General features: G+C 42.6%; 1 protein-coding gene across 1 annotated transcript in view; it reads right to left on the reverse strand.

The window, feature by feature from the left end:
• Positions 1-9440, reverse strand: part of LOC128641407 (DBIRD complex subunit ZNF326-like) — a 23500-nt gene extending 14060 nt beyond the window's left edge. The window contains exons 1-2 of the mRNA XM_053694030.1: positions 9319-9440; positions 2475-2605 (exon numbers count right to left, since the gene is read on the reverse strand). Coding sequence (XP_053550005.1) covers positions 2475-2605; positions 9319-9340 — 153 coding nt within the window. The 5' untranslated portion in view covers positions 9341-9440. The remainder of the gene's footprint in view (positions 1-2474; positions 2606-9318) is intronic.
• Positions 9441-11364: the final 1924 nt, after the last annotated feature.

The following is an 11364-nucleotide window of genomic DNA, read 5'->3' on the forward strand; positions in this document are numbered from 1 at the left end:
CAGCTACCTTTTCAACAGAGCTAAACTAAGAGGTTCTAAGTAAGTTTTTAAACATTTTTATACTGGATTTTTATATCAGTATTTGTGCATCTTATTTTTTATAGTAGTGTCTATTACATGCAGTTATATGAAAATGAGTGTATACTGACCCTTTAAGTAACTTTGGAAAATATTATGATATCTAGCTATGTAATGAAATATTTCACTGAATTTGTTAACCCCTTAACGACTGAGGACGTGCAGGGTACGTCCTCAGAAAAAAGGCAGTTAATGCCTGAGAACGTACCCTGCACGTCCTCAGTGTGGAAAGCAGCTGGAAGCGATCCTGATCACTTCCAGCTGTTTTCCGGTTATTGCAGGATGCCTCGATATTGAGGCATCCTGCAATAACATTTTTTACCCCTCCGGTGCAGAGAGAGCCACTCTGTGGCCCTCTCTGCACCGGACATCGATGGCCGCATTCGTTGGTGGGTGGGAGCTGAAGTGGGAGGTGGGTGGGCGGCCATCGATGGCTTCTTGGTAAAAGAGGGGGGCGGGATCGGGGGCGGTATCGCCGGGGGGCGCGCACGGGCGCGCGCGCGTGCACGGGGGTGGTGGGCGGGGCGCGTGCACGGGGAGGGAGCGGGTGGGAACCACTTACACTACAGAAAGGGTTTTTTTATTATGGGGAGAAAGGAGGGATAAAATCCCTGAATAAAGTAATCTAAGGGATCTGGGAGGGGGTGGGGGATTAGTCTTGGGGGGGGGGGGGGAAGCTACACTGCAGAAAAAACAAAAATAAAAATAAAATAGACATTTTTACATGCAAACTGGGTACTGGCAGACAGCTGCCAGTACCCAAGATGGCCCCCAATAAGGCAGAGGGGGAGGGTTAGAGAGCTGTATTGGGGGGGATCAGGGAGGTTGGGGGCTAAGGGGGGAATCTTACACAGCAGCATATGTAAATATGCTATATATAAAAAAAGGATACCTTTTATTTTAGTACTGGCAGACTTTCTGCCAGTACTTAAGATGGCGGGGACAATTTTTGGGGTGGGGGAGGAAAGAGAGCTCTTTGGGAGGGATCAGGGGGTCTGATGTGTCAGGTGGGAAGCTGATCTCTACACTAAAGCTAAAATTAACCCTGCAAACTCCATACAAGCTACCTAATTAACCCCTTCATTGCTGGGCATAATTCACGTGTTGTGCGCAGTGGCATTTAGCGGCCTTCTAATTACCTAAAAGCAACACCAAATCCATATATGTCTGCTATTTTTGAACAAAGGAGACCCCAGAGAAGCATTTACAACCATTTGTGCCATAATTGCACAAAATGTTTGTAAATGATTTCAGTGAGAAATCTAAAATTTTGAAAAATTTAACGTTTTTCTTTATTTGATCACATTTGGCGGTGAAATGGTGGCATGAAATATACCAAAATGGGCGTAGATCAATACTTTGGGTTGTCTACTACACTACACTAAAGCTAAAATTACCCCAAAAAGCTCCCTACATGCTCCCTTATTAACCCCTTCCCTGCTGTGCATAATACATGCATGGTGCGCAGTGGCATTTAGCGGCCTTCTAATTACCAAAAAGCAACGTCAAAGCCATATATGTCTGCTATTTCTGAACAAAGGGGATTCCAGAGAAAAATTTACAACCATTTATGCCATAATTGCACAAGCTGTTTGTAAATAATTTCAGTGAGAATCCTAAAGTTTGTGAAAAAATTTGTGAAAAAGTGAACAATTTTTTTTATTTGATCGCATTTGGCGGTGAAATGGTGGCATGAAATATACCAAAATGGGCCTAGATCAATACTTTGGGATGTCTTCTAAAAAAAAATATATACATGTCAAGGGATATTCAGGTATTCCTGACAGATATCAGGGTTCCAATGTAACTAGCGCTCATTTTGAAAAAAAGTGGTTTGGAAATAGCAAAGTGCTACTTGTATTTATGGCCCTATAACTTGCAAAAAAAGTAAAGAACGTGCAAACATTGGGTATTTCTAAACTCAGGAGAAAATTTAGAAATTATTTAGCATGGGTGTTTTTTGGTGGTTGTAGATGTGTAACAGATTTTGGGGGACAAAGTTAGAAAAAGTGTGTTTTTTTCCATTTTTTCCTCATATTTTATATTTTCTTTTATAGTAAATAATAAGATATGATGAAAATAATGGTATCTTTAGAAAGTCCATTTAATGGCGAGAAAAACGGTATATAATATGTGTGGGTACAGTAAAAGAGTAAGAGGAAAATTACAGCTAAACACAAACACTGCAAAAATGTAAAAATAGCCTTGGTCCCAAATGGACAGAAAATGGAAAAGTGCTGTGGTCATTAAGGGGTTAAAGCATCCAATTCTCTCACTGTAAAGAAAGCTAAGTAATCACAACCCTCGGGTTAATGTGTTTTTAAGGCTTTAAATCCATAAGTTCAATGCCCTTTGGCACAAGTGCAGATAAAGCACGATGAGACACAATCACTTACCTCTCTGTTCTTTATATGCTTACGAGATTTGATGTGGCTCTGTACAGAGGGGTACACATAATGGATGTTCAGATTGCAGGCATTGCAATGCACTGATTTTACTTCTTCCATGTGATCCTGTGGGGTAACCCCTAAAAGATAAAGTATTTAGAAACATATCTGAGATCTCTCTATGGCTCCAAGCCGGATTTCCCGCAAGGCTATTGGCTAAAAGGTGAAAACAGTGTTCTGCCGTGGGCTGCCTGAGCAGCTCAGTGTGGCAAACGCTTGAAACAAATAAAGGAGCTTTCTGGTCAATCCTAGTGTTTCACTAAAAAAACAGGTACGACATCCATGCTGTACTAATGGCGTTAAGCATTTAAACAAAATCACAAAATTGGCCATTGTTTTGCGGCATTCAGTTCATTACAGCTCCAGATTCGGAAAAAAACAACAAAATTTATGCTTACCTGATAAGTTTCTCTCTTGTGGTGTATCCAGTCCACGGGTTCATCCATTACTTGTGGGATATTCTCCTTCCCAACAGGAAGCTGCAAGAGGACACCCACAGCAGAACTGTCTATATAGCTCCTCCCCTAACTGCCACCCCCAGTCATTCGACCGAAGACAAGCAAGAAAAAGGAGAAACTATAGGGTGCAGTGATGACTGTAGTTTAAAAATAAAAAACACCTGCCTTAAAGTGAAAGGGCGGGCCGTGGACTGGATACACCACAAGAGAAAGAAATTTATCAGGTAAGCATGAATTTTGTTTTCTCTTGTAAGGTGTATCCAGTCCACGGGTTCATCCATTACTTGTGGGATACCAATACCAAAGCTTTAGGACACGGATGAAGGGAGGGACAAGGCAGGAACTTAAACGGAAGGCACCACTGCCTGCAAGACCTGTCTCCCAAAAATAGCCTCCAAGGAAGCAAAAGTATCAAATTTGTAGAATTTAGAAAAAGTATGAAACGAAGACCAAGTCGCCGCCTTACAAATCTGTTCAACAGAGGCCTCATTTTTAAAAGCCCATGTGGAAGCCACCGCTCTAGTGGAATGAGCTGTAATTCTTTCAGGAGGCTGCTGGCCAGCAGTCTCGTAAGCTAAACGGATTATGCTTCTCAGCCAAAAAGAAAGAGAAGATGCCGAAGCCTTTTGGCCTCTCCTCTGTCCAGAGTAGACAACAAACAATGCAGATGTTTGACGAATATCCTTAGTAGCTTGTAAATAAAACTTTAAAGCATGAACCACGTCAAGATTGTGTAATAGACGTTCCTTCTTTGAAGGAGGATTAGGACACAGTGACAGAACTACAATCTCCTGAATGATATTCTTATTAGATACCACCTTAGGAAGAAACCCAGGTTTGGTACGCAACACTACCTTATCTATATGGAATATCAGATAAGGGGAATCACACTGTAAGGCAGATAACTCTGAAACTCTTCGAGCCGAAGAGATAGCTACCAAAAACAAAACTTTCCAAGATAAAAGCTTGATATATATGGAATGCAGAGGTTCAAACGGAACCCCTTGAAGAACTTTAAGAACTAAATTTAAACTCCATGGCGGAGCAACAGGTTTAAACACAGGCTTGATTCTAACTAAAGCCTGACAAAACGCCTGAACGTCTGGAACCTCTGCCAGACGCTTGTGCAGAAGAATAGACAGAGCAGAAATCTGTACCCTTAAGGAACTAGCTGACAATCCCTTCTCCAATCCTTCTTGGAGAAAGGATAATATCCTAGGAATCCTGACCTTACTCCATGAGTAACCCTTGGATTCACACCAATGAAGATATTTACACAATATCTTATGATAGATTTTCCTGGTGACAGGCTTTCGAGCCTGAATCAAGGTATCAATGACCAACTCGGAGAAACCACGTTTTGATAAAATCAAGCGTTCAATCTCCAAGCAGTCAGACGCAGAGAAATTAGATTTGGATGTTTGAAGGGACCTTGGAGTAGAAGGTCCTGACTCAGCGGCAGAGTCCATGGTGGAGAGGATGACATGTCCACCAGATCCGCATACCAAGTCCTGCATGGCCACGCAGGCGCTATCAAAATCACCGAAGCTCTGTCCTGCTTGATCTTGGCAATCAGACGAGGGAGGAGAGGAAACGGTGGAAACACATAAGCCAGGTTGAAGGACCAGGGCACTGCTAGAGCATCTATCAGCGCTGCCTGGGGATCCATTGACCTGGACCCGTAACAAGGAAGCTTGGCGTTCTGACGAGACGCCATCAGATCCAGTTCTGGTTTGCCCTAAAGTTGAATCAGCTGGGCAAATACCTCCGGATGGGGCTCCCACTCCCCCGGAGGAAAAGTCTGCCGACTCCCAGTTCTCTACTCCTGGGATATGGATAGCTGAGAGATGGCAAGAGTGAACCTCTGCCCATAGAATTATCTTGGAAACCTCCATCATTGCCAGGGGACTCCTTGTTCCCCCCTGATGGTTGATATAGGCTACAGTCGTGATATTGTCCGACTGAAATCTGATGAACTTGGCCGCAGCAAGCTGAGACCAAGCCTGAAGAGCATTGAATTTCGCTCTTAGTTCCAGAATGTTTATCGGAAGGAGGGCTTCCTCCTGAGTCCACGAACCCTGAGCCTTCAGGGAGTTCCAGACTGCGCCCCAGCCCAGAAGGCTGGCATCTGTTGTCACTATAGTCCACTCTGGCCTGCGGAAACTCATTCCCCTGGACAGATGGACCCGAGATAACCACCAGAGAAGAGAATCCCTGGTCTCTTGATCCAGATTTAACAGAGGAGACAAATCTGTGTAGTCCCCTTTCCACTGGTTGAGCATGCAAAATTGCAGTGGTCTGAGATGTAGGCAGGCAAACTGAACTATGTCCATTGCCGCTACCATTAGGCCGATCATTTCCATACACTGAGCCACTGATGGCCGAGAAGTGGAATGAAGAGCACGGCAAGAAGTTAGAAGCTTTGATATCCTGAAAGTTTCATTTCTACTGAATCTATCAGAGTTCCTAGGAAGGAAACTCTTGTGAGAGGAGAGAGAGAACTCTTTTCTATGTTCACTTTCCACCCGTGAGACCTCAGAAAGGCTAGAACAATGTCCGTATGGGACTTGGCGATTTGAAAAGTCGACGCCTGAATCAGAATGTCTAGGTTAGGGGCTACCGCTATGCCCCGCGGCCTTAGAGCCGGCAGAAGGGACCCTAGAACCTTCGTAAAGATTCTTGGTGCCTTGGCTAACCCGAAGGGAAGAGCCACCAACTGGTAATGCCTGTCTAGGAAGGCGAACCTGAGGAACTGATTATGATCTCTGTGAATCGGAATGTGGAGATAAGCATCCTTTAAGTCCACCGTAGTCATATATTGACCCTCCTGGATCATAGGGAGGATGGTTCGGATTGTCTCCATCTTGAAGGATGGGACCCTGAGAAATTTGTTTAGGATCTTGAGATCCAAGATAGGTCTGAAAGTTCCCTCTTTTTTGGGAACTATAAACAGGTTTGAATAAAAACCCAGCCCCTGTTCCTCTCTTGGAACTGGGTTGATCACTCCCATAACCAGTAGGTCTTGAATGCAATGTAAGAATGCCTCTCTTTTTATCTGGTTTACAGATAGTTGTGAGAGATGAAATCTCCCCTTTGGAGATGAACCTTTGAATTCCAGAAGATATCCCTGGGAAACAAACAAACAATCTCTAGCGCCCAGGGATCCTGGACGTCTCTTGCCCAAGTCTGGGCGAAGAGAAAAAGTCTGCCCCTACTAGATCCAGTCCCGGATCGGGGGCTACTCCTTCATGCTGTCTTAGAGGCAGCCGCAGGTTTCTTGGCCTGCTTCCCCTTGTTCCAAGCCTGGTTAGTTCTCCAGACTGGTTTGGACTGGGCGAAATTTCCCTCTTGTTTTGCATTAGAGGAAACTGAGGCTGCGCCACTCTAGAAGTTTCGAAAGGAACAAAAATTATTCTGTTTGGTCCTCTTATTGGACCTATCCTGAGGAAGGGCGTGACCTTTTCCTCCAGTAATATCAGAAATGATCTCCTTCAGACCGGGCCCGAATAGGGTCTGTCCCTTGAAGGGGATGTTAAGAAGCTTAGACTTTTAAGTAACGTCTGCTGACCAGGACTTAAGCCATATGGCAAAACCTGAATTCTTAGCCGTTAGTTTGGTTAACTGAAAAACGGCATCAGAAATAAAGGAGTTATCTAACCTAAGAGCTTTAATCCTGTCTAGAATGTCGTCTAGCGGAGTCTCCACCTGCAGAGCCTCCTCAAGAGACTCGAACCAAAAAGCCGCTGCAGCAGTAACTGGGGCTATGCATGCAAGAGGCTGTAGAATAAAACCTTGATGTATAAAATTTTTCTTAAGGAGACCCTCCAATTTTTTATCCATAGGATCTAGGAAAGCACAACTGTCCTCGACGGGGAAAGTTGTACGCTTAGCTAGGGTAGAGACTGCTCCCTCCACCTTAGGGACCGTCTGCCACGAGTCCCGTACAGCGGCATCTATGGGAAACATCTTTTTGAAAGCAGGAGGGGGAGAGAACGGCACACCTGGTCTATCCCATTCCTTAGTAATAATTTCCAAAAACCTCTTAGGGACTGGAAAGACATCAGTGTAAACAGGCACTGCAAAGTATTTGTCCATTTTACACAATTTCTATGGAACCACAATGGGGTCACAATCATCCAGAGTCGCTAAAACCTCCCTAAGCAATAAGCGGAGGTGTTGAAGCTTAAAATTAAACGCTGTCATTTCAGAATCAGACTGAAGCAACGCCTTCCCTGAGTCTGAAATGTCACCCACAGATAGAAGCTCATTGCCTCGGCTTCCGAGTATTGTGAGGGTATATCGGACACAGGCATTAAAGCGTCAGAAAGCTCTGTATTAGTTCTAGCCCCAGAGCTGTCTCGCTTTCCTTGTAACCCTGGCAGTTTGGAAAATACCTCTGTGAGGGTAGCATTCATAACTGCCGCCATGTCCTGTAAGGTAAAAGAATTAGACGCGCTAGATGTACTTGGCGTCACTTGAGCGGGAGTTATAGGTTCTGACACATGGGGAGAGCTAGATGGCATAATCTACCGTTTTTCAGTCAGAGAATCCCCTGGAGATAAATCTGTAAGCGCCATAATATGGTCTTTATAGTTTATAGAAATTTCAGTACATTTGGTACACATTCTAAGAGGGGGTTCCACCATGGCTTCTAAACATAATGAACAAGGAGTTTCCTCTATGTCAGACATGTTTAACAGACTAGTAATGAGACAAGCAAGCTTGGAAAACACTTTAATAAAGGTGAAACGGCAATTAAACAAAAACGTTACTGTGCCTTTAAGAGAAAAAAACTAACACAAACTGCAAAACAGTGTAAAAATATAGTAAAGTCTTAGAAATGTTTACAGTGTGTGTAAGGGACTAAAGCAACATTGCACCCACTTGCAAATGGATGATTAACTCCTTAGGCCCCAAGCCGGATTTAAAAACGTTAAAAAAACGTTACAAGACAGTTAAGCACCCTGCCACAGCTCTGCTGAGGCTCCTACCTGCCCTCAAGTACGATTTTGTGCAGAAATAAACCCCTTATAATGGTCCTCAGGTGCCAGAGGACTCCTCTAGGGAAGCTGGATGTCTCAGTCTGAATTAAAACTGCGCATTTAGAGCGCTAAAATAGGCCCCTCCCACCATGTACTGGATGCCAGAGGGGCCTTAAGAGTATCTGATTAGCCATGTGGAAACTAGGCCCCAAATAAAGACTTATCTCCCTCAGAGAAAAAACGTCATATTTTTCAATTCATGTAAATGTTTAACTGTCACTAAGTAATAAGAGTATTACCCTGTTTTGTAAGCATGATCCTAGTCGCTGTTAAATCACTGCATCAGGCTTACCTCAAACAAGGCTCGGTCAGCATTTTCTAGAACTCATTCATCTCTCTAGAAATAAATATACTGAACATACCTCAAAGCAGGTAATCTGCAGACCGTTCCCCCAACTGAAGTTGTCCCATACTCTTCAGTTATGTGTGAGAACAGCAATGTACCTTAGTTACAAACCGCTAAGATCATCAACCTCCAGGCAGAACTCTTCTTCTAATTTCTGCCTGAGAGTAAAACAGTACAACGCCGGTACCGTTTAAAAATAAACTTTTGATTGAAGGTAAAACTACACTAAGTCACCACATATCTCTTGATACTTCCTATCTTGTCGAGAGCTGCAAGAGAATGACTGGGGGTGGCAGTTAGGGGAGGAGCTATATAGACAGCTCTGCTGTGGGTGTCCTCTTGAAGCTTCCTGTTGGGAAGGAGAATATCCCACAAGTAATGGATAAACCCGTGGACTGGATACACCTTACAAGAGAAAAGTGCCACACACAAATATTTGTGCAAATAAACTAACAAATCAAATCTACGCACAGCTACTACTATCACATCAGTGTGTAAATTTAGCGTTAAAGGGATATGAAACCCACATTATTTTCTGTCATGATTCAGATAGAGCATGCAATTTTAAGCAGCTTTCAAATCTACTCTTATTAAAAAAAAAAAAAAAATTCTTCATTCTCTTGGTATCTCTATTTGAAAGGTATGTAAGCTTAGGAGCCAGACCATTTTTAGTTCAGCAGCCTGGGTAGCTCTATATTTAGCCACCAATCAGCAAGCGCTACCCAGGGTTCTCAACCAAAAATGGTCTAGCTAATAAGCTTACATTCCCGCTTTATAAAAAAAAAAAAAAAAAATGATACCAAGAAAAATTGATAATAGGAGTAAATTAGAAAGTTGCAAGCTCTATCTGAATCATGAAAGAAAAAAAATTGGGGTTTCATATCTATTACAACTGTATCTGGGGAAAGAAAGAAAACAGAAGTCTTATTATTGTTAGTCTTTATTACCTTCCAATATATCTGTTGCCATGGTTATCTCTTCACTTTGATAAGACTGTAGTTTACAAGCTTCTATTTTTTTCCCCTTATCTACAACGCTTTCCTTGAAAAAGATTAAAAAAAAAAAAAAAAATGTAATGAACACAAACATCAGCAAAGTATCCAATTGTAACAATGTGTTTAGGCTTTCAAAAAGCTCAGTAATATATCAGAACTAATAATGTAAAATATACTTTGTGAACAAAACAGATCTAGCTATGTATAATCACATAAGGGAGAAACTCAAATTGATACGCTACAGAAAGGAACCACACTACGCCAGGGTTCTTCAAACCATTACTGGGTTTTGTTGTATATTTCTTAAGAAATTTTAAGACAAAGCATAAAAATAGGGTGGGGTATGGCACTGAGTCTTAGGGGAAAAAAGTTTGAAGAACACTGCACTACAGCAAAGGGGATAATGAGAGGGGGGGCCCTACAGTACATGATTGCTTGGAGGGGGAGGGTCGCTACAGTACACAAAACATTTTTTGTAGTAATACAAAATAAATAAATTCTATATACACACTGGGTACTGGCAGACAGCTGTCAGTACCTAAACTAGAGACCATTTGGAGGGAAGGATGGTTAGAGAGCGGTTTGGGAGGGTAAGGAGGATCCTACACTGCAGAAAGAAAGAAAGACAAAATTTATGCTTACCTGATAAATTTATTTCTCTTGTGGTGTATCCAGTCCACGGATTCATCCATTACTTGTGGGATATTCTCCTTCCCAACAGGAAGCTGCAAGAGGATCACCCACAGCAGAGCTGTCTATATAGCTCCTCCCTTAACTGCCACCTCCAGTCATTCGACTGAAGACAAGCAAAAGAAAGGAGAAACTATAGGGTGCAGTGGTGACTGTAGTTTAAAATTAAAAAACACCTCCCTTAAAATGACACGGCGGGCCGTGGACTGGATACACCACAAGAGAAATAAATTTATAAGGTAAGCATAAATTTTGTTTTCTCTTGTAAGGTGTATCCAGTCCACGGCTTCATCCATTACTTGTGGGATATTCTCTTTCCCAACAGGAAGCTGCAAGAGGACACCCACAGCAGAGCTGTCTATATAGCTCCTCCCCTAACTGCCACCTCCAGTCATTCGACCGAAGACAAGCAAGAGAAAGGAGAAACTATAGGGTGCAGTGGTGACTGTAGTTTAAAAATAAAAAACACCTGCCTTAAAATGACAGGGCGGGCCGTGGACTGGATACACCACAAGAGAAATAAATTTATCAGGTAAGCATAAATTTTGTTTTCTCTTGTAAGGTGTATCCAGTCCACGGCTTCATCCATTACTTGTGGGATACCAATACCAAAGCTATAGGACACGGCAGGCGCTTAAACGGAAGGCACCACTGCCTGTAAGACCTTTCTCCCAAAAATAGCCTCCGAAGAAGCAAAAGTATCAAATTTGTAGAATTTATAAAAAGTATTTAGCGAAGACCAAGTCGCCGCCTTACAAATCTGTTCAACAGAAGACTCATTTTTAAAAGCCCATGTGGAAGCCACCGCTCTAGTGGAATGAGCTGTAATTCTTTCAGGAGGCTGCTGGCCAGCAGTCTCATAAGCTAAGCGGATTATACTTCTTAACCAAAAAGAAAGAGAAGTTGCTGAAGCCTTTTGGCCTCTTCTCTGTCCAGAGTAGACAACAAACAATGCCAATGTTTGACGAAAATCCTTAGTAGCTTGTAAATAAAACTTTAAAGCATGAACCACGTCAAGATTATGTAATAGACGTTCCTTCTTTGAAGAAGGATTAGGACACAGTGACGGAACTACAATCTCCTGATTGATATTCTTATTAGATACCACCTTAGGAAGAAACCCAGGTTTGGTACGCAAAACTACCTTATCTGCACTGTAAGGCAGATAACTCTGAAACTCTTCGAGCCGAAGACATAGCTACCAAAAACAGAACTTTCCAAGATAAAAGCTTGATATCTATGGAATGCAGAGGTTCAAACGGAACCCCTTGAAGAACTTTAAGAACTAAATTTAAACTCCATGGCGGA

The sequence above is a fragment of the Bombina bombina genome, chromosome 10 (assembly GCF_027579735.1).
Source record: "Bombina bombina isolate aBomBom1 chromosome 10, aBomBom1.pri, whole genome shotgun sequence".
In the NCBI taxonomy this organism is placed as follows: Eukaryota; Metazoa; Chordata; class Amphibia; order Anura; family Bombinatoridae; genus Bombina; species Bombina bombina.